Source organism: Arachis hypogaea, chromosome 15 (genome assembly GCF_003086295.3).
Source record: "Arachis hypogaea cultivar Tifrunner chromosome 15, arahy.Tifrunner.gnm2.J5K5, whole genome shotgun sequence".
NCBI lineage: Eukaryota > Viridiplantae > Streptophyta > Magnoliopsida > Fabales > Fabaceae > Arachis > Arachis hypogaea.
The window spans coordinates 159,957,041-159,979,858 of record NC_092050.1 but is presented as its reverse complement, the minus strand read 5'-3'; the positions used below and the strand labels follow the sequence as shown (position 1 = coordinate 159,979,858).

Here is a 22,818-nt window from a genome sequence, read left to right as displayed (position 1 = left end):
AGTAACTCCATAAAATTAAAATGTCCTCACTTAGAAGTGGGAAAAAAAAAAAAAAACCTTGAAATGGATTTAGTGAAAGAGTATTTTTCGGTCATGTTGCATAAACACCAAAGATATGAATAAAAATATAAAAGTTAGTTATTTTCATATTTATAAAAAAGTTGATTGTTTTAATGATTAATTAGTGTTCTGGATAACAATGTTATTTGTATATAAAAAATTAGTTATTAATTAGTAAAAAGTAATCATGGAACAGTTATTATTTAGCATTTTTAAGTAGTTTTATTATACTATTGTAAACATATTGATTTTTTGGTGACTTAAATAAAATAAACAAAGAAAAACAAAATAAATAAAATAAAGAAATTGTTTATATTGTAAACATATTGATTATTCTAATATGAAAAAATTTAATTATTCTATTGACAGATTTAATTATTGTAGTAGTTGATTGTTTAATTTAAAAAAATTTAAGTATAAATATATATATATATATATATTGATTTAGTAATTAATTTTTTTTAGATATAACATTTTTTATCGTTAGTTATCTTTCTAAAACCCCCGGACTATACAATACTAAACCAAATATCCAATTGTCTATATACAAATATCCACATTACTTCACTTTTTTATTTTTTTTAATTAATTAAAATAAAAATACCATGCTTTAAGCTTCGCCTTCACCATTCTATCTGAAGCAGAAGTGCTGAACCTAAAAGTCGAAAACAAAGTAAGGTGTTGCCACGACAACAGTAATGGCGGGAGCTACAGCAAGAACCCTCTTTCTCTCTTCCTCCTCCTTCACGCGCCTCTCTCATCGCTGCAATCTCATCCCACTCCTCACGCGCTCTAAGCCCATCATCAATGTTCCGCCGCCACGGTTCAGGACCTTCTGTTCCGTCGCCACCGCACCGGAAACTTCGGACACCGATCACCAGACGAAGCACTCCGTCCTCCTCGAGAAGCTCAGAGTGAGACATCTCAAAGACAGTGCAAAGAGCTCAGAACTCAAGAATAAGGACCAAACAAAGAAGAATTCTTCTTCTTCTACTGGTGAAAATGAGAGTTTTGATGGGGTGGTGGTGAAAAAGAATAAGCTTGTCGGGAGTTTTGAAGAATTGGGTTTGAGTGAAGAGGTTATGGGTTCTGTTAGGGAAATGAGTATTGAAGTTCCCACTGAGATTCAGTGTATTGGTGTTCCTGCTGTCTTGCAAGAGAACAGTGTTGTGTTGGGTTCTCACACTGGCTCTGGCAAAACCCTTGCTTACTTGCTTCCCCTTGTTCAGGTACACTCTTCTTCATTCTCTATGGTTCACGATTCACTTGTGTTCATTTCAGCTCAGAAATTTGCAATTTTTGAATATTTGCTTTCATGATACTTCCATTCCGTGTAAATAGTTAAATTTAGTTGCTTGATGTGTGAAATGTCTTTTTGCATATCAGTCTAACTTGTTATTGAAATATTTGTCTGCTACACTACATTCGTTTCTCATGTTATTGAGCTTTATGACTTGAAGCACTAGTGTGTTTGAATGAGCTTAAAGAAAGGAATTATATCTTCAAACGTAATATTTTACAAAACATGCTTTAATCTTATATTTGAGCCTGTTGAGACAACGCCAATTTGTTGCTGTAGTTGCTAAGACGGGACGAACAGTTGAATGGAATACAGTTAAAGCCCAGGAGACCTCGTGCTGTTGTGCTATGCCCTACGAGGGAGTTGTGTGAACAGGTTTTTTTTCTTTTGATCATTTTATGAATCACTCAAAAATTCTCTTATGACTTACATGAACTAATATAAAATGGGATTTGTTTAGGTTTTTCGAGTTGCGAAATCAATTAGTCATCATGCACGGTTCAGGTGCACAATGGTAAGTGGTGGTGGCCGTATTAGGCCTCAAGAGGATTCACTTAATAACCCCATTGATATGGTAGTTGGTACCCCTGGAAGGATTCTTCAACATATTGAGGAGGGCAACCTGGTGTATGGCGACATCAAATACTTGGTGAGTAATCCACAATCGACTAATTCCAATATACAATAATTTGCTACAATAATGAATTGGTACAATAATTAATATATTTGTTCTGCAGGTATTGGATGAGGCAGATACAATGTTTGATCGTGGCTTTGGTCCTGATATACGCAAATTTCTGGCCCCATTGAAACATCGTGCATCAAAGTCTGATGGCCTAGGTTTTCAGACCGTCTTGGTAACTGCAACAATGACAAAGGTATGCTGATCTGTGCCACAATCTGCTAAGTAAATTTAAGGGAATAAAATTCTCACGAAGTGGTAGTGTTTTATTTCTTTCTTTTATAATTGCATCACTATAATCTCTTCAATCTTCCTTCTATCATGTGAAGATATAATATTTCCTATTACAATAATATAACTATATAATCCAACACATGCTTGTGTTCAATTGTAATTTCTGGCTTTTCAGAATATACTACAAATGTACAATAAATAAAGTGCATTTATATGAATCTGGAAACAAGACATCATGTAATGATCTTTGTAAGGAGGACACTATAGTGGTTATGTTTTAGAATGTTGCTCACTCACCTTCCATTTGTTTACCCTTGGTTGAAATCGTTCTATGGCTAGAAGTTAAGAATAAGTCATCAATCTGACTTTTTTAAGTTTTGCAGGCTGTGCAAAAGCTAGTTGATGAGGAGTTTCAGGGCATTGTACATCTGCGAACATCAACATTGCATAAAAAGATTTCTTCTGCTCGTCACGATTTTATTAAACTTTCGGGTTCTGAGAACAAGCTGGAAGCATTACTTCAGGTATCCTGCATTTTTCCACCAGCCTCATCACGCCAAACACATTGACATTTATGGTTTATTTTGGGGATCAGTGTAGCTTAAGTAGCACAAATTGACTTTCTATTCATGTTAGGTAGTGGAATAATCGTCATTTGTTGCTGGTGTTATTTAGGAGTTAGGACTTAGTAGATATTGGCATATTGGTGCTGTGCTGGCAATAAAAATGCAACCTCTCTCTCCCTTTCCTTTTTTAGTAAGTAAATATCATGTGATGGCAGGTACTTGTGCCAAGCCGAGCAAAAGGCAACAAGGTGATGGTTTTTTGCAATACTTTGGACTCTAGCCGTGCAGTGGATCACTACCTTGTTGAAAATATGATTCCTACTGTCAACTACCATGGGGAAGTACCAGCAGAGCAAAGGTGAAGTACAAACAACCCCCCCCCCCCCCCCACAAAAAAAAAAAAACACCCACACACACAAAAATTATGTTAAGCTACCTGGAAATAGGCATATTGTCAGCTGTTGAAACTGTAGGGATTGTTTGGAAAATAGATTGTTGAGAGGGAATAATATTAAATATATTGTATTAATGAGAATTCGAATAGTTGTGTCGATAAAATAGTCTTCATATCTTGGCAACAGTGAGATCTCCCATTTCCTGCTCTTCCATATTCCCATTTACTTATTTGCATCATCAATTTTTTTTTTATTTTTTTTGCTTACAGGGTTGAAAACCTCAATAAGTTTAAGAATGACATTGATGATCGTCCAACATTAGTTTGCACAGACTTGGCCGCTAGGGGTCTGGACTTGGATGTAGACCATGTTGTTATGTTTGACTTCCCCTTGAACTCTGTGAGTATCATAGCCATGGTTCTATAATTTGGGTCTGAGTACCTTGCACTCTTTTTCACTTCTTTCCTTGATATTACTTAGTTTCTCACCTTTACTTTCCCTTTCAATTTTTAGATCGATTACCTTCATCGGACTGGTAGAACTGCTCGTATGGGTGCAAAAGGTAAAATCTTATCATGTACTTCTCTGTACAGCCAAATTCTTATATTTTATTTTGTTAGAACAATAGCCGTAAACACTTAAGCACATGCTCTTTAAAATCATTGAAGAATAAATACTCTTTTTTAATCGCAGGGAAAGTAACCAGTTTGGTTACAAAGAAGGACTTGATCTTGGCCACTAGAATAGAGGAGGCAATGAGGAAGAATGAGAGTTTGGAGGCTATCACGAAAGAAGGAGTACGAAGGGATATCGCCAGGACCCAAGTTAATGGGCAGAGTGGGAAGGACAGAAAATTAGTTAAAGTTTCTAAAGTTAAGAACAATCCTGGTGGACGTGCCAGTTTAGGGAATAAAGGATCAGATTTGAAATCCGGAAAAGGATCATCATCGGGAAAATCTATGAAGAAAGGGATTAAGGTTTCAAATTCTGTAAAATCCTCCAGTGCTAATAGCTCGAGAAAAGCTTCTTCAGGGGATAAGCGAACAAGTAAAAGGACCAGTGCCACCAAATCGACAAATTCTAAACTCAGTGTTGTCGGGTTTAGGGGTCGGAACTCATCATCAAACCCCTTGTGAAGTGGGTTGGTGTCTCATACTGTAACCAAGTAGTAAGTACATGGCTTTCAGTTTTGTATTAGAAATTCTTTCAGTAGTAAAAAATGTTATATTGATTTCCATTGTTCTATCTTCCAATATAATTACCAATGGATGAAAAACATGCTTCCAATCTAAAGATCCATAGCATACTCTATTACTCTTGTTGTAAAATTCAAAGGATATCTACATCTATTAAAGATGACAGTAGTATCACATGCTAACAAGATAGAGACACTCTTAACAAGATTGACAATGCATGACTTTAATTTTGTTTTTTAAGTTTGAATGCAACAATATTTGAATATGAAGCTATCAAGAAATATAGTTTCATGCAGATGGAGTACAAGTTAAGCTTGTGGGGTTTATGAATCTCAGAAAACTTCAAACTCTATTTCCAAGTTAGTAATGAACGAGAAGTCTTAGGAGGGGTTACTACATTGCCATTGGAGTCATAGATTATGACACCAGAGAAATCAGGAAGCTGGCACTTCCCACCCATAAGTATGTTCCTCTGCCACAGCGAACCGTCTCCTTCTTGTTGCTCGCCCATGCTTGTCGCTGCCACAGCTTCGTTGTGGACCTCTATCACCGGCTCTTCTTCAACAAAAGCATCATAACAAGCTTTCCACTGACGCCATTTGCGCGAATGAGAAGCGCACATGAGCAAGGCAACGGCACACAACACAAGGGTCATAACAGCTAAGCCAATATGTGAGGTGCTAGGCATAGGGTGGATCAATAGAAGTGGACGAGCCATTGTTGATGATATCTGAATAATGAGCTGTGTCTGAACTCTGAAGCATGAAGGTGGTATGCAAAAGAGCATGTATATATAATTTGTGTGCTTAGCCATTACCAACTTGAAAGTGTAGTTGGTGTTGAAGGATTTGTTAGCTTTTTGTTCTTGTGGTTTTAGCAGCAGTGTGTGTGTGAATGTGGTTTAGGTATTCTTTGAGCATGAGGATTGGTCAAAAGCCTGGTTGTTAAGTGCTAACCTATTCACTAAACATCAATTAAGCTTAAAGGTATGTTTAGTTGGAAGATAAAAATATGATAAACTGATACGTGCTTCAAATGTTCGTGATATGAAGAGTTCAAGAGTTATTTAGAAGATATTTTAGTTTACATTTTTAGAATATTTTATTTAATGTATTTTGATTTTGTTTATTTAATTACTAGATTGGGCCTTATGTTTATGGGCTTTAGGGTTTTCTTTGTTTTAACCTAATAAGAGGTTATAAATACCTCCTTAGCTATTGTAGTCGTAGTATAGAATTTTTAGAGGTTTGAAAACCCCTTTTTGGTTTCGTGATGAAACCATGGTGTGGACAATTGAGGTTGAGGAGTCCCTCTCTTGTTACATCGGGGAATTGAATAGAAGGTTGAGGAGTCCCTTCGATTCAATTTCCAAACTATGGCGTTGACAAGTTAGGTTGAGGAGTCCATTTCTTGTTGCGTCAAGAAATTGGGTAGAAAGTAGAGTGATTCTCTTTGTACTCAATTTCAACTTATCTTTTTTGTTCCTATTTTAATTTCAATGTATCTTTTTATTCAGTTTGAATCCTTATTTTCTTATTTATCTTTTATTTCCGTATCATAAACTCTTTTTTTGGGGGGGGGAGAGATGAATTTGTTGTCTAAATGAAAACGAAGATGATTTTTGACATGTAGTAATAGATAATACAGAAAATATTTATATCCACGTGTGTGTGGGCGTACAAAGTATAATTCACAATTAATAAAATCAATTGTAATTATCGATTAAGTATGCTTTTAGTTCTTATAAATGTGTCTTTTTTATTTTGGTTTTATTTGGGTCTCTGATCTTGCTATTATCAAATTTTTTATCCTTGCCATCTAGTCATCTAGATTGATTGGTAGTTGTGATATTATAATGATAAAAGAAAAATACTAAAAAAAATACTTGTAAATATTAAAAATAAGAATTAATATATTTAATATTAGTTTAATTTTCATGTGCACTGACAGTGTAAAACGTTTTACACAGTCCTGCAATTACAACCGTTTTTTTGAATGACCACTTACGCGGTCAATGGAAAAAGTAGTTATTTTTTCTAATATTATTGCACAAACACCGCATTGGGGGCTGCACGAATCACTCTTTGTGCGCGAAGGGGTGGCTCTGTCGTCTGCGGTGAGTAGGGCGGCGGCAGCTTGTGTTGCTTGTGATGACGGACCGGTGAGAATGAAAGAAAAGAATTGAAATCACATGCGGAGAGGGGAAGACGCAACTGACCCTGAGGCAAATCCTAATTTTTGTTTGAATTCAAAAAGGGTAGTTATTGAAACCTTAAAACTTCTATTTTTCGATTAACAAAAATTCTCCTTTTATATCCTTAACGACACTCGTTAGCAAAAGCATTCAAGAACATTGATAAGGATAAGAATTTATTATGACTAGAGTTGAGAATAATACAAAACAAAATAAAAGATCAATAATAGTTCTAGATATAAGTAAAGTCACCAATATGTAATGGCTTACCTATGTTATCTACATATATTTTATGCTGCCTGTGATACCTTTGGATGCTACTAATGAATGGTACATACTAAGTTGAACCTCACTGATAAACATATGAAGCAATCATGTCAAATTGTGAAGGGTGCTACAGAACCATTGGGAACTCCATCTTGGGAAATAATGCTTGGTGAGTTCAAAAGAATAGGCTTCTTCAACCAATATTGCTTAAATCTTTGCCTTGCATACTCCTTGTAGTCAAAGTCTATTGTATTCACATGACTCTGCAGTTTTTGCACAAAGAGGCCACAATTAGAAAATTGAAGTAGCCTTAAAAATGATAAAAATATATAAATAAATTAATTAAGTGGGGGAAAAGAAAAGTTACTGAAATAAGTCCCCACAAGCCCCAGAATAGATGATTTGCAAGTGTGTATCTTTCTGCAACATTCACTAATTGGCCCACCTCAGTTTTGGTTGGTTTCTTGCCTATGCATAAGTCACACACTGAGTCTTTCAAGTAAAATTGATAAACTTGCATGAAATTCATAAGAATTGCATAATAGAATTTGATTTCTGTTGCTATCACATGATTTGGCAGGCTTGAATGTGAGCTAACTTCAATCATGTTACAAAGGAATACTATAATTATCAATGATTTCACATGGTCTGTTTAAAGGTGTTCCCTTAGTTGATAATACTCTTTTCTTCTCTTTTAAGAATTCCTTTTTCTATATTAAGAAAAAGAAAAGGGGAGAAAAGATACTTTACTCAACATGAAACAACTCTAAGAAGATTTGTATGGCACCTGCACTGAAGAGTGCAAGACCAAATAGGAAAATTCAGAAAATAAGTAACCATTAGTTAAACAAATGCATGCAAAGTACAAATCAGCAAGGATAGACTAATCATATGTGTTATATTAAATAATTACGAATATTCAATTGACTGGTATAAGCATGTGGAAGTATATACAAGCCTAAACTGAAGAAAAAAAAAAAAATATATATATATATATATATATATATATATATATATATATATATATATATATATATATATATATATATATATTCTTGCTTATTTTGCTTATCCACGCACTTTGAAAGTTAAGCAAGACCAGAATTTACTTTGCATCAGCACATACAGATATGATCATAACAGCAATAGAAGAGCCCGGAATGGATTCTGTACCGCATAGCGCAGGTTTAATATTTTAGCTGAGGATTTTTATCATCTGAGAATAGACCAATAGCAGTAATCTAGATCCTGATCTCTTCCAACCATATGAATTGGTGAAGTCAATATGTCAGTAAACTAACCTTCAGAACTCAAATAAGCACGGATAAATCTTTGTCGCACTTCAAGACCTGGTGCACCATTTTCAAACATTGTCTTAATGAACATGATGCCAAACAACAATTTTAGAAATGTAATGGTAATTCGTGTTTTGAAATGCATGAGCCATTACTTACTAGGATATTGTCTGTAGTCAAGAACATGGGGTTTGTCGCTATGGTAATCTGCTACCATTTCGCAGAAATGATTTGCAATGTCATATGCAATAGGGTTGTAACTGGCGTATTCATAGTCCTACATTATTGAAAAAATAATAACTTGAGAACAAATGAGAAGAGCCTATGTATAAGTGATATTTTCTATGATCCTATTAAGACTAACATGGTATGCAGCTGATAAATCATGACTTACTATTAAAGTGATTGATCTTGTTTCTTCATCTATCATTATGTTACCATATTGTAGGTCATTGTGACAAAATCCAATCCCTTCACTTCCTTCAGATAACAACTCTTGCAGCATATTTATTTCAGTATCCAGAACTTCCAGCCCAAAATTCTTGGTATCCTTAGGGGAGCACAAACTTTTGGCATGATTAAGCCACTTCCTAGTAGAATATGTAATACATTTGTTAATGATGAGAAAAAAAAGATTGGTCTGGTAATCGAGTATTACCTCAGTCTCGGCCATAACTGAGCCTTCTTTTCACCAGGCATATCAAGATTGTGAAACTCCCTCATCTTAGTCGCTATCAAAGCGGATATTTCAGGGTCATAAAGGTCCGAAGCCGAAAGTGTCTAAGGATCCAAAAGTAGGTAAAGAAAAGCAAGTTAGAAGTTATGAATGATGTATTAGTGAGGTCTTCCAAGTTATGGACATTTCAATTAACTCATTGAAAAGTTATATTTTACATCTCAATACCTAGCAAGTTATTGATTCTGGCACCATATGAAACCATCATCATGGATTAAAAAAACTATACAGCTCTTAATCTACTATCAATGCTGCTATTTTTATATCCGAATAAAATAATGTCACTACTGCTTGATCACATAAATTGTTCATCTGGTAACTACTTGATTAGATTATTTCTTTGGTGATAAAGTAAGAAAGAACATCAAGAAGGTATTAGGCAAAAAAGGGTATGCAAAGGAAGCACTTAAAAACCCGATCTACCATGACTGGATGCCATTCAACTTAATTTCCGGTAGATGCTTTTTGTTATAAATCTAAAGAACCAATAGGAAGTGGTGGCCAACCTATCTATCTTCCAAAAAATGATAATAAAATAATGAAACCAAAGAACCATGACCAAAGGAAAGCTTTTTGACTTAAAAAATAACAAAGCAACATGGAAAAGATAATGCCCGGTGACTTTAATTTAAGCACATATTCTCCAATTCACAAAGCAATCACGTTAGATTTAATTAATCAGAACATGGAAAAACAAGATGAATATTACATACTCTGGCATGAATGAACTCCTCAACTCGACCGGTGGCGAACCGGCCAAGAAGGCGTGGACCCTGACCGTGCTTTGACATGCTCTCAAAAGTTTGGATTTCATCCTCCCTGTTGAAGAAAACCTCAACACCTTCGCCGTATAATCGGACTAGAACCCTTCTGAGATGGCCATCACTTTTGGCTGGCCAGTTTATCTCGAAAACCTCATTAGTCATCGCTCCCTTCAAAGGTTTGACCTGCAAGAAACTCACATCGATGACATCCCCCAAATCTGCAGCCACTGTGGCAAGAATCTCCATAATCTCTTCATGGGATGCAAAGCCTTTCAGCAATTCAACTGTTTCTATTACCATCTCTGCTGAACAACCAATCAATACCAAAGATTTGTCTGGATCAAAAACAGAGGAAATCAGAACAGATAACTAACTTCTTTCTATGCATGCACCACAAAGACCATTGAGAAACAGAATTGACGATCTAGTGTGAAATTCGCACTGCTTAATGTAGAAAAATATAGAATTGAGCTTTTAACAATTCACCTAATACAAAGAAATTCAGAGCTAAATTAGCTGGTATAAGAACCCCCATGCACCATGAGAAACAGAGAAACAAAGTTACAATCTTTTTGAAATTGAATAAAATGGTTGAATTGGGATTAAGAGACAGAGAGAATCCAATGAAGCCAGCTGCCAGAAACAATCTGGATTTGAAAACCCGTTTCAAGATTAACAAAAGAAAAAGAGAAACAATGAAAATAGTTACTCAGAAACTCACCTCTCAGAAGCAGAGAATGCAAAAGAGGAATATCAAATCAAAAGAAGAGGAACCTCTGCAGTGAACCATGCATTCAAAAATCAAAATTGAGAAGAAAGAGAGAGACTTTAACACTCAACTGCAGAAACAATACACAATTACACACAAATTATAGTTACAATACAATAATTCAGAGAAAATTTTATGTGATACCTTTGTTGTGCGAGTTACTTGAACTAAAGTGTTACTGAATTTTTTATTTTTTTTTGGTGGCGTTTTGTGTAAGATTCTGTTGAGAGATGACAGATTGTTGTGAGTTGTGAGAAATGAAAATGGGTCACGTGGAGAGAATCATGGAGGACTTAAAATATTGAATCTTGTTAGAGATTCTGTTGGGCTTTGCCCACCAAATTTTTACATGGCCTAACTACCACGTGCCACGTGTGCATTCGTGACGTCAGCACACAAATCTTATCTTTGAGGATGGATGAAACATTTCCGATTAAATTGCACTTATTTGACATGAGATTCTCTAATTTATTTATCTTTTTAATTAATTATATATATTTAAATTATTTTTTATTAACAAAATAAAAAAACATGTCTTAATTGTTAAGAAAATATTAATAATAAAATAGTATTTATTATAAAACAATATATACATAACAAGATAAATAAGATATTTCACCTCTATTAGATGTAGAAATAGAGATTAATAAGAATTATTTACAGCGAAAATCACACTAAATATATTAAATATATTTCGGTTTTGGAATAGTTGTCTTGACTTTTGATAATGTGGATCGATTTATTAACTTGATCATATCTGCTAAATAACTTACTAAAATGGAGTCTATTTTCGTGAATAAGAAAATAAGAGAAATGATATTTGTACCACTTTTTGTATATATCTATTGTATATTTTTGTTAATGGTATTCACTACAAATTTTTTATATTTTCTCAATACTTATCAATTATTTTTAATACCAAAAATAAAGAATATTCAAGAGTAATATAAACAAAAGTGATGGATATAACATTTCTGCAAAAAATAATAATGGTTGAGGTATAAATTAGTATGTACATTATTATATTTTCATTGTTCAGTTTAGTATGTAGGCATTAGCAAAATCCAAAGGCTATTTATATGCAGCATATATAGAATTTGTATATTGTATATTGGAGTAATAAGCAAACTAAAAGTATGTGAAATTGGTGTAACTTATGATTGAGGTTTTCACTTTTGATATCACATCATTATCTGCATTCATTTCAATAACTACATCATGTCACAGATACTGCCCAGATAGTAACTACAGCTGTTACATTTACCTTTTCTTGCAACAATTCTGCATCATAACACAACTGCAAGAATTTGAAACCATGTTCACCTGAGTACTCACTCATACATGAGGGATCTCTATAGCTTTTTGGAGAAAACTTCCTAAACTTCATTTTCTTTTTCCTGTGAATTTGTGTTGGAGAAACAGATATACTCTCTACCTAGTACCTATTATGGAAAAGGAGAAACAATTGAATGAAGATCTTCAACAAGTGAGTTGATCAAGGTATGAGAACCACTGGTCGCGGCCAACGGAAGGTGCTTTGGAGCTTCGGCTCTATCAAAGTAAAATGCACCTGAGACCAATTTCTCTTTAGGTTGTAATGCCAACCAAACAACTGTGTCTGCACCTTCTTCCCTTGTTCTAAGCTTTCCAGCAAGCCTGTAAATAATTGAACAAATGTAAAACTATTTCAAAGTTGCAAATGAATAATTGCCAAAGAATCAATTGTCCCCAAAAAAAACACTCCCTCTATTTGTAAAAGTATACATTAATCTTCTCTAAAATTTAGGATATATGACACTTGATACTCCTATATTCTGTAGAATGACACTATTCTGAAACTTGAATATAGGCACAAGAAGAATCAAATTGAACAGAAACAACTAGATGACTTAGATCTTCATGCTTTTTCCCATGTCATAGACAAAGAATACTTACTTCTCATTGAAGCTTGGCAAACTCTTAGCAACTCCAGGAGTTTCAGCCCAACCTGGATGCATTGAGTAAAATCCTATCCCTTTGTCTTTATATGTTTCGGCCCACTTCTCTGTCAGGGCAACCTGCCATATTACCGTGTCATAAGCTCAAATGGAGCATTCATTCATACACTGAGAAATAAAAAAGAAGGCACTCCAGTTAACTGATGCTTCATAATAGAGTTAACTAACCTGAACTCGCTTATTTCGAGCATATTGTTCAACCCCATCGAAATTGCTCCCAGAAAACTGGATATTGACAACCAAATAAGTTCATGTATTAGTCCTTTGAATGATATATCCAGCTGACACATTCATAAACAAAGCAGTTACCTGAAGATCTTTGGTCAAGGGAGTAGTATACATTCCACCAGATGAAACTGTAATGACGCGCGCATCCGGGGATGCTTTCTCTAGTAATGGTACCATCGATTCTGTCATGGCATAAGTGCCTAACACATTTACAGCAAAGTTCAACTCAAACCTGGATTATCACAGATTGCATTAAAAAAAAGGAAGCATACCAATGCAGGTTACATGTAGAAATCTGCTAAACTTTCAAATTCAATTCCACAAATAAAACAAAAATTACACACCCTTCGGACGTGGTAACTCGTTTCTGCTCAAGTAACCCTGCATTGTTAACCTTGATGCAAGAAATTCTTTACATATTAGCTTCATTCAAGAGCATAGAAATCGCTAAAACAGTTAAATGCAGTTAATTATTATCTTCTCTTGCACTAAAGTTGAGAAATTTACCAACACATGAACTGGCATATTCTTTTTAGAAAACCTGGAAGCAAATGACTTGATATCTGCAACAGATGAAAGGTCACAAATCTGCAACACAAATTAGCCAATTCAGATAGAAATCATAGTTCAAAAGAAAGGGTGAACAACAAGAAGTAAGAACCCTAAAAACCCTGAAAAACAAACAAATAGGAGTACCTCTAAATGTACATTCTGATTGCCGGTTTTGGTTTGAATTTCGGAAAGTGCAGCCTCTCCCCTCTCCTTATTCCGGCACACAAGATAGACAGTGGCACCACTAGTGAAAATCATCAACCATAAGATATAATTACATAGTTAACAATCTGAAATTTTCAAAAAGACAAGCATTTGAAACAGATCAAAACCGTCTTGCAAGACCCTCAGCAGTTGCATAGCCAATTCCAGAGTTAGCTCCAGTAACAATGCAATTCTTCCCTGTTATTTGTATATCCATTTCCCCTGGTTTGAATTTCTTAGCATGATCCCTACCCAAAAAAAAATTGAAAATAAAAAAAATCAGTATATCACTAATACAAATATGTAGAAAGTATACAAATTTGAAATTTTCAAGTATCATGAACCCCCATGTGCATTTGTCAAAGAAAATTAAAAGAATATTGGCTTAATTTGCATCAACCAAGAATATATAAGATTAGTTAATCACCTCAAGTCAATTTTTAATTAAGAAAATAATTATATGAAAGAAAAGAGGAGTTGGAATAAAAGAAAGGACTAACAGATAAGCAGGTTTGGTGAAGTTGAGATAACCATAGACACCAAAAGCAGTTGATCTCCATGTCTGTGGAATGAAACAGAAGAAGTTAGTTATGAAAGCAATCAAGAAACATGAAATGGTGAGAATTAAGTTCAGGGTAATTGACCTTGAGAAGGAACATAGCGAGGGATGTAATCGACAAGTGAAGCTCAACTTGAACGACAACTGCTGCTGTTGCTTTTCCTGTTTCTGATTCTGTTTCAGTTTCACTGCTACGACTCATTTAGAGTTGCTAACAATCTAACATGCCTACGTGGCACAAATCGCCGCCGCAACTTCTCTCTCTCTCTCTCTCTCTCTCTCTCTCTCTCTCTCTCTCTCTCCTTAACTTTTCTTTTTGTTTATTTATTATTTGACTTTTAAGAGTTTGAAAATGTTTAACCGACTTTATCATCCATCAACTCACCAGATTTTAAGGAGTTGTTTTGTTTTATTTTATTTTATTTTCTATTTTATAAAATTTATCCGACACAATTAGTCAATATTCTTTGTTATCTCGAATACATAGATACATAGTTTTTAACTTCAGCTTTGTTCAATTGTTCTTCACTTCTTCTGAATACTGGAAGTTATTTTATTTTATTTTATTTTATTTATTATTATTATTGTTATGTAAACTGTGTCGCTTGTCTTTACTTCTAGAAGCTTCTGTTAAATGACTGAAACATTTATATCCTCTAAAAGGTAGATCCCCTATCCACACAAATCTTTTGTAAGCATTAAAATATTATCAAAGAGAATTCAGAAAAGTAAACTTGAAAGTAGGAAGCTTCAATGTAAGAAGGCAATGAACTCTCAACATATACATATAAGTATACATGCCTTGTAATTATTTCTATATGCACAAAGAAAGCTTCCACTAAAATCTCTTGTTATTATGCACACCCCAACCACAAAATTACATACACATACACCCATTCAATAAGCTAGCTCTCTATCCTATTGTTAAGACTAGACCCCTGATACCATCATTCACACAACTATTTCTTCTACTAAAACTGATCTAAAAAATTATTTGAAAGAAAAAGAATGAATCTAATATCTAATAGTGGCATTATGAATTTAAGAAGTGGCAGCAGCTATCTCTGATAATCATTCCATTTCTGCATATACTTCCTCCTTTTCAGCTAATTCTGTATGATGTATCCCTGCACAAGATATCACAATAGGATATATATCAAAAGCTTGATACAAGAGATATTTAATATATTCAAGTTCATAACTTTTGAGGTACATGACATGGGAAGCAACTCATGCTCACCTGTTAAATACTAAGTAGCTATGGTCCAACCACCTGAATTCATTATGATTTCTTCGTTTTCAATCTCTGCATCGGTGTAAGTTAGAGCTCGCTGTAGCTTCCTAGGAGAGAACATTTCAACCTCAACCATGTATGTGGCCATCACAGGTCTGTGATCCGAAAGTTTGAGCTCAGCCCTTCTGTAATTCAGTAATCTCATCCCTTTGCCGTGTGAAAGAATGCGATCACACCTGAAAGGTCATCCCAGACATGAAGAACATTCATGAGAAAAAGAAAATCATAAAACAGATACATGTATAGTTCTTATACTATGATAGATACAGGATTGGCAAACATGAAAGCAAAATATAAGGTCAAAAAAGATCATACCACGCTGGTGAACGCTTCCCAACCTTAGGGTCTTCTCCATAGTACTTATCTGAATTAACCTCATATTTATAAGTTGGTGGGAAGTTTAAGGTGCCTTCTGACCATCCATCAAACACACCACCATTCTTGAGTTCTTGCCTAAGCTGTCACAGTAAGATGTAAGTTATCAAAGCTTTTCACATGTTTATAAATCGTGGAAGAAGTGAACAAGTACATGTACAATGAATATTCTGTAGTACCTGGTCTTTCTCAACCAATTTTGACCACTGCTTTTTTAATATAAGAGCTCTTGTTTCCATATTTGATAGGTTAATACGGTAATTCAGATCTCCCAACCAAATTATTCTTCTGCAGAATTACAGTGACCAAAGAAAATTGAGCCAAAATATTGAGACAAATAATTAAGCTAAAAGATTATGAATCGAAGGACCAGGTTTCATTGTGGACAATTTTCACAGGTGGTAAGATCACAAAGTAGTTGGTAAGGTATATCAAAGCAAGCACTCACTCATGATCAATGATTCTTTTGGGAAGTCCAACATAAGAAAGTGATTGAAAATGTGTTCTACGATGTATTTCATGAACATCAGCATTTCTTCGAAGTTCATCTCCTTCCTTTTCACCCGATGAAAGGTGGGTGCATATGAAGCAAAAAAGAGTCTGATATATGGACATGCTGACAGATATTGCTCCCTGAAAATCGAAAACGTTTTCCAAAATAATATTGATGAGATGATCACTATACTCAAACACCATGAACTTAAAGAAGATCAAAATATAAATCACAAGAAATTATGTTAAACTTAAAGAAAAAAGAAAGTGAATGGACCTTGTTACCAATGTAGCCCATAACACCAACACCAACTGTTGACACCTTCAAATTCTGAATATGTTTACGCAAGCTCCGACGAACCCATATAGTGACAAAAATTCCAACCATCTGCTTACTCACAATCCTTACATATGGGGATCTTCTTTTCCGCTTAATTAAAGTTTGAAGATCAATTTCAGGAAGCAAAGGCATAACTGGCATTTCATCCATGATTGACTTGAAAGAATTATATGTGTTGAATGACTTTGATGATTTAAAGGATTTGAGAGATTTAAAAGATGTTGGTCTCTCTAAAACTTGCTGGGATAGCAGATGTAGTGGTGGCTCTGGCCAGCTCAAACCAATCCTTTCAGAACCACTGAGCATTCTGGTTAGTTTAGTGGTCTGTTGGGCAAATGATGTATCCATATTTTCGGATAAACCTTCAGCGCGGAAGCTGTGTTTCCTTTCAGACCTCTTTGGAAAAGAAAACTCTCTTTGTAAACTAAGTTTGACCGGCACATCAGAGTTTGCAATATCAGCAGAATTGGAAGGCAATAAATTTGTATTTGTGTCATCATCAGCATTCGTTTTATTAGTACTAACTTCAGTATAAACATTGTTTTCTTCGTCCAAGGGATGGACTTCCTCACCGATGTCACTATCACTTTCGAGTAATATTTCTTCTTCAATATCTGGGACATCATCTGATGGCTGATATTTTGATGGAGAAGGAGGATCACTGAAGGATTTTATCTTTCGTGGTGTATGTCGCACTCGATTCAGGGTTTCCCGAATAATATTTTCCCATTTTGGCACAGGGCGAGTATCTTCAGCACCAAAAATATTACCAGGGTTTAAAGGTACAATCTCTTGAAGACTGCAAATGCAAATCATTGTTTTATCCAAACCAGTAAAAATATTTCAAAAGTGAACATAAAATGGCATCAGATCTTCATGTACATTAACAAGGACTCGCAATAAGCCAATAACAAGCAGTTAGCGACTTACCCAAGGACATATATGTCGGCCGGTTCGTTGACACCTAACCAATCATCAATATCAAGGTCATCAGGTGGAAGTTTTCCTCCAACATTCCATGTTCCAACACATATTCTAGGAGACAAAGATACACCGTAATCAATATGTGAGACGCTTGAGCAACAAGCAAAATAAACCCTGTTTTCACACTTTCAAATTATTGTCTTCTCTCTTGCTTCCTAAATAAGTATGAGAGCATTATCTCACCTCAATTCCTTTGTGTTTATATACTGAGACCTAAAAGTTGATGACTTTTGCCTCCTTAACCTTGGAAGATATTCTGCATTTTAATAGAAGCTTAGGCTATTATACATAAGTACATAACAGTCCTGAGAATGTGATAACCAAGCTGAATAAAACTTTTCTGTTCAAAGTTATTAAGTCAGAAATTCATGTATGGAAAAAGTCACCTTTCGATTCAGGATGAGCTTTATCGCCTCGGTTGCCCATAAACCATGACTGCCTCGCCAACTCTGCATAACACACCAAACACAAAGTGAGACTTAAAACAGCCAAAAAGTCAATCTAAATTCTGAATATGTCATTATCATTTGACAGTTGACATGCACCTCAAAGCTTAATTCTCCAAACTATAATCAAATTAACAAAATTCAAAGCAACCCCCTTTTCCAAATGAAAATAGAAACACAGTTGAGCAGATTTACACATGACTGACCTTCATTGTCTGAATCAATTTCAATAGCATCTTCATCATCAAAGTCATAATCATCATCATCATCATCTTCAGGGTCAGCACTGTAATCAGACTCGTTGGTTCCCATGTTAAGCCATTTCCGGAGGACCACTCTTCCCCAAAAGAGCTGTATGCAGGACCAACCCAAACAACATAATTCAGCCCAAGAAGAAGTCCTCTGCAAATTTAAACCTCAACTTTCCCAAAATCAACAAACACACCCCATCACACCAACACGAACATACCAACAAACACCTGGCATGCATTCCACAAACACAAACACACACAGAAAGAGAGGAAGTACCTGCTGATGGTGAGGTGATCTTTGCTTCATCACTGTTTGGAAATTGGTATAGAAATGGACAAAGCAGAATATGATGGAAAAAAACTAAATATTTGGTACTGTTAAAGCAACACCACCTTGATGAAGAAGAAGAAGAAGAGGGAGGGGTAAAATGGAAAAAGAATTAGTTGGCTAGGATATTGTGTGAAAAAAGTGGCAGTTGGAGCTGGAAAAAAGTGAGCTTTTTTTTTGTTGGTGTCAGAAGATTTTTGAGCCTTTAACTGTGGAATTAAGATCTGTTTCTGTTTAGTTTGTTGAGTTTTTAAGGTACACAAACACATGATTAAAGTAAACTAATTAAGGTTAAAGTTTGAGTTTGAGTTTTGTTAATAGTTTAATTAATTTAACAACCAAAGCTTTGATATGTTTATGGTTAATTTTTTATTTGATATTCTATTTATAAGACGGCAATAAGTGGGGTCCATTTTTCAGTCTTAGCCCAATGTCAATTTTATTTATATTTTAATCGTGATTCTAAGAAATATTGAGATTTTAGGTAAATTAAAAAAATAAACATGTAATATATAAAATTGTAATATAATATTATTTACACATTTTTCTAATCTAGTAAAAAGTTTTAGAGTTGAATAATTCACTCAAAATCATAATATCACAAAATTTCAAAAATAAATCACAGTAGTATATATCTTTTAGAACTTTTTTTTTTTTTTTGTATATCATTCTCTCCGTTTTCTTATAAAATTTACAAGTATTAAATAATTTGAGAAAGAAGGAGTATTCAATTTTATAAACTTTTGTTTCTAAATGTTTAAATTAGTACCATATCATTTGTATTTAAGAACATAAAGGTATAGAGATAGTAATCTGAAAAAATTGTCTTCGTTACAAAATTTGTGTGTCCATTTCGTGTCTCAATTTTTACCATTGATTTATAGAGTAGTTGGTAACAAAAACTTTTAAACAAATCTAATAAATAATAAAATTCTATATATATTCAACATAATTAAATGAATTTTCTAATTTAAATAATTCATTCTCAATAGTAGTACGTTAGAGAATAATGTAAGAACGAATGAGATTTTTTTTTCTCCTTATTTTTGCTTTATTTATAGTTGATGCATGTTTAAAAATAGTAATAAATAGTCACCAAAAAAAAATAGTAATAAATAGCTTTCAGTTTTGACTTTTGATAGAATACTTACACTTACCCCCACCAAACCATTTAATTATAATTTATAATTAGTGCCTTTAACAAAATTCGCGTAAGAAAAATACAAATACCTTAGGAAAAATATATAATTGTCAGTAAATGTATGTCTACGTAAATAATATAATCAATTACAAAAATTCATAATATGAATGGATAATAGATAACAAACTTTTACAACAGCTTAGACATGTGATATATATGATTTTTTTAACTAAATATTTTAAATATTTTATTTATAAGTATAGATAATTTTGACATAATTTATTTTTTGAGTTATATTAATTATTTTATGGGATAAGTACGATTTTGGTCCTCACGTTGAGGGTCAGAATCGAAATTGTCCCTCGTGTATATTTTGATTTAAAATCATCCTAAAAGTCGTATTTAAATTTAAAATCGTCTTTTACAGTGTAAACTTTTTTTAAAAGACGACAGTACCCTTCTGACCTTAAAGTGTTACGCGCAAAACACTTCACCCCTTCATATGCTTCCAAACCCTCAACGTAAACACCAAAACTAATCAGAACGTTTCACTTCACCAATGTAGTTGCACCGTGCCTTAAGTAAGAATCTGAAATGACAGAAGGTGTTCTTGGACTGAAGATCGAAGTCGAGTCTGGTTCATTGGAAGGCAAGGTCATTCACATGCATTCAGGTATGTTTAACTGTTTACTGAGATTAGGGATAAACATCACTGTGCGGTTTATTTTTTTATTTTTTCTTCTATTTCTGTGATATGGCATTGTAGGTTGTTGGAGAAGACAATTGTGTACTTTAAACTAAAAGTCTACTATGGGGGAAGTTGTTTACCTATCGGAATGGGCCGTTACAGTATATGGGGGGAGAAACAACAATGATAGAAGAGATTGATGGTGATCGGTGGTCCGTATTTGAAGCCTATGCAGAGTTAAGGCAGTTTGGTTATGTGCAGGAGAATATCCCTTCGTTGTGGTTAGAGAAACCTATACTTACAATGTTAGAGGAGATCAGGGTTAAACTAATGACTAGGTGGGCAGAGAATAGGGATCTGGCTCAGAACTATGCAGGGACAATCTTACCTAGGATTAGAATCAAGTTGGAGAGGAGGTCTAGATCTGTTGGAGAATGGCGGCCATATTGGTCTGCAGCTCAAAAATATGAGGTTGTGAGTGGGTTAGATAAGTTTACTGTTGACTTAGGATCCTTTGAGTGCTCATGTAGAAGGTGGCAGTTGAGTGGTATACCCTGTGTCCATGCGATTAGCTGCATCAAGTTCAAGGGATTTGGCTTGGAACCTTATGTGGCCGACTGTTACAAGAGAGAAACATACCTGAAGTGCTACGAAGCAGTAATATACCCATTGAACAGACCTGATCTATGGGAGATTACCCCACATCCTGATGTGATGCCTCCCCCATACAGAAGGCCTAGTCACAGGCCAGTCAAAAAAGAAAACAATTTGTTGGAGATGAAGAACAGAGCAGCCACATTCACATGTCCAGGAAGGGGGAGAAAGAAAAGTGCTCTATATGTGGTGTTGTTGGACATAATAAGAGCAGATGCCCTAAACCTATTGAGAATGAGGTATGTTGATTAATGTTTTACATTGCTTGTCTCAGATTTTTCATTAAACCTTATGTTCATCTATATTAACTGCAACTGTTTCATAGGCCCAAAATTCCAAGAATCTAAGCAAAGGCAAGTAAGCCAGGGGAAGCAACAAGTCAAACCCTCTTGCTGCTAAGGGAGGAAAAAAAATTGCATCTACACAGCCCACTCCTAAGCTCACTGTCAAGAGAAAAGTTGCCTCAGCAACACAGCCACCAACTTCAGCCCATTCCAACACTGTAACACAATCAAAAAGGCCTAGAGACAGGCCTAAGGGGACCACCAAGTCCACATCTTCAGCCCAACATGATCCACCACCCAAGAGGATTGCAAGCCCAAAAACCTCAGCACCTTCTGCATCCTCATCACAGCCAACCACCACAACTCTTCCAGCATCTCAGCCATCCATTGTCACAGCTTCAAGCCAACTCATTGGGCACTTCTCTGTCAGCCTTACTGGAGGACCTCGTGTTTCTCCCAGGAAGCTGAAGTTAATGACAAAGTTGCCTCCAAGAAAATGAGAATTGCTTTAGGAAAATGACAACACTTAGCATCAATGTGTCATAGTTATATACCATGGATGTTGGTTTATTTTGTTTTAAGTTTGTGTTAAGGTTCTGGTTAAACAGTGTGAACTTGTTGGTTACTTTTTGTTGCTTATGTTTTGCTTGTTAAGGTTCTGGTCAAACTCTTGTACTGAATTATTGGTTTCTTCCCAGCCAATCCTTTTGATGGTTACTTTATTTTGAGTTAAGTTTCTTTTAAGGTTCTGTTAATGTCAAACACTCTGCTTATGCTTATCATGTATTCAGACATTTACCATTTTAATGACACTGTTATGTTATTGATTAGTAATTGAACTCATGATTGTGCCAAGAAAAAGTTTCAATCTCATTTCATTATCCAACCATGCTTACAAAACAATCATATATACATGTTGAAATAGATTCAACATAACACAATCAGGAACCCCCCTAATAGATAAACCCTAACCCAATTCACCAACAATAACAACAGCAGAATACATGTACACATGTTTCATACTAGGTTCAATGGAATTACACACTGTTGCGTTGCTTTAGATCAACTCTGCAACAACAAACAAAGAAACCCAACCCACCCAAAAAACCCTAACACTGCAATGACCTTCAGCTTCCACTCTGCCATTTTGGTTCTTGATTTCATCATCGAAAGTTTCTTCCTTATTCTAACAACTTCTGAATGTTCCACCTCTGTCTCTGGATCTGCCCAACGAAAGAAATTGCAGCCTTGTTGCACCTGCACATACCCACCAAGATCATCCACCATTCCATCACCCAACAGACCCAATTCAGAGGAAAAGTAACAAAATAAACCTCGAAGTAGACATAACCCCAAAATCTGCGACCTGGGTTCTCCTTGGTCCCTGAGATTCGCAACACTGGCTTCTCACCATGGGAACAAAGTAGCAGCCTACCATATGACGAAGTCCTGCTACGAAACGAGGTTGAGCTTTGTGCAGCCATGGCATTCTCCCTCCAGCAGGTCCTCCACAGTGATGTCTGCTCTGCAACAGTGGCTTCCA

General features: G+C 35.0%; 6 protein-coding genes across 16 annotated transcripts; 2 read left to right on the top strand and 4 right to left on the bottom strand.

Annotated features, from left to right (window-relative positions):
* The first annotated feature begins 578 nt into the window (after positions 1 to 578).
* Positions 579 to 5,955, top strand: LOC112751985 (DEAD-box ATP-dependent RNA helicase 39). Of its 3 annotated transcripts, none has more exons than XM_072218211.1 (10): positions 579 to 1,289; positions 1,640 to 1,735; positions 1,821 to 2,009; positions 2,098 to 2,238; positions 2,660 to 2,800; positions 3,058 to 3,200; positions 3,507 to 3,636; positions 3,751 to 3,799; positions 3,931 to 4,405; positions 4,730 to 5,955. In XM_072218211.1, exons 1-9 carry the CDS (start codon positions 759 to 761, stop codon positions 4,371 to 4,373), a joined length of 1,863 nt encoding a protein of 620 aa, XP_072074312.1. In that variant the 5' UTR covers positions 579 to 758; the 3' UTR covers positions 4,374 to 4,405; positions 4,730 to 5,955. The 3 variants fall into 3 exon arrangements, with proteins under 3 accessions (XP_072074312.1, XP_025657127.1, XP_025657126.1); XM_025801342.3 differs by having other exon boundaries at positions 4,720 to 5,518; XM_025801341.3 differs by lacking the exon at positions 4,730 to 5,955 and having other exon boundaries at positions 3,931 to 4,530.
* LOC112751986 (uncharacterized) lies at positions 4,783 to 5,941 on the bottom strand. Its single transcript, XM_025801344.3, has one exon. It carries the CDS (start codon positions 5,245 to 5,247, stop codon positions 4,783 to 4,785), a length of 465 nt encoding a protein of 154 aa, XP_025657129.1. The 5' UTR covers positions 5,248 to 5,941.
* Positions 5,956 to 6,786: 831 nt separating the features above from the next.
* Positions 6,787 to 10,787, bottom strand: LOC112751983 (probable choline kinase 2). 6 transcript variants are annotated; one of them, XM_025801339.3, is made up of 9 exons: positions 10,603 to 10,787; positions 10,411 to 10,465; positions 9,639 to 9,991; positions 8,848 to 8,969; positions 8,584 to 8,779; positions 8,349 to 8,466; positions 8,196 to 8,243; positions 7,262 to 7,362; positions 6,787 to 7,157 (listed from the first exon to the last, which is right to left on the bottom strand). In XM_025801339.3, the coding sequence occupies exons 3-9, from the start codon at positions 9,987 to 9,989 to the stop codon at positions 7,005 to 7,007; spliced, it is 1,089 nt and encodes a 362-aa protein (XP_025657124.1). In that variant the 5' UTR covers positions 9,990 to 9,991; positions 10,411 to 10,465; positions 10,603 to 10,787; the 3' UTR covers positions 6,787 to 7,004. The 6 variants fall into 6 exon arrangements, with proteins under 6 accessions (XP_025657124.1, XP_025657121.1, XP_025657123.1 ...); XM_025801336.3 differs by having other exon boundaries at positions 9,639 to 10,024; positions 10,603 to 10,741; XM_025801338.3 differs by having other exon boundaries at positions 9,639 to 10,024; positions 10,411 to 10,528; positions 10,603 to 10,722.
* Positions 10,788 to 11,593: 806 nt separating this feature from the next.
* Positions 11,594 to 14,525, bottom strand: LOC112751982 (uncharacterized). Its single transcript, XM_025801335.3, has 10 exons — positions 14,084 to 14,525; positions 13,940 to 14,001; positions 13,568 to 13,687; positions 13,380 to 13,479; positions 13,191 to 13,271; positions 13,028 to 13,077; positions 12,765 to 12,915; positions 12,624 to 12,680; positions 12,394 to 12,515; positions 11,594 to 12,114 (listed from the first exon to the last, which is right to left on the bottom strand). The coding sequence occupies exons 1-10, from the start codon at positions 14,198 to 14,200 to the stop codon at positions 11,904 to 11,906; spliced, it is 1,071 nt and encodes a 356-aa protein (XP_025657120.1). The 5' UTR covers positions 14,201 to 14,525; the 3' UTR covers positions 11,594 to 11,903.
* Positions 14,526 to 14,685: 160 nt separating this feature from the next.
* Positions 14,686 to 18,733, bottom strand: LOC112751981 (type IV inositol polyphosphate 5-phosphatase 3). Of its 4 annotated transcripts, none has more exons than XR_003176534.3 (11): positions 18,458 to 18,733; positions 18,136 to 18,331; positions 17,870 to 17,932; positions 17,667 to 17,739; positions 17,430 to 17,534; positions 16,437 to 17,298; positions 16,116 to 16,300; positions 15,847 to 15,955; positions 15,608 to 15,745; positions 15,239 to 15,468; positions 14,686 to 15,125 (listed from the first exon to the last, which is right to left on the bottom strand). XR_003176534.3 is itself a non-coding variant. In XM_025801333.3 (11 exons), exons 1-10 carry the CDS (start codon positions 18,485 to 18,487, stop codon positions 15,249 to 15,251), a joined length of 1,986 nt encoding a protein of 661 aa, XP_025657118.1. In that variant the 5' UTR covers positions 18,488 to 18,733; the 3' UTR covers positions 14,686 to 15,125; positions 15,239 to 15,248. The 4 variants fall into 4 exon arrangements, 2 of the variants coding, with proteins under 2 accessions (XP_025657118.1, XP_025657119.1); XR_011872924.1 differs by having other exon boundaries at positions 18,136 to 18,280; XM_025801333.3 differs by having other exon boundaries at positions 15,608 to 15,750.
* Positions 18,734 to 20,502: 1,769 nt separating this feature from the next.
* Positions 20,503 to 21,243, top strand: LOC140179460 (uncharacterized). Its single transcript, XM_072218365.1, has one exon. It carries the CDS (start codon positions 20,503 to 20,505, stop codon positions 21,241 to 21,243), a length of 741 nt encoding a protein of 246 aa, XP_072074466.1.
* Positions 21,244 to 22,818: the final 1,575 nt, after the last annotated feature.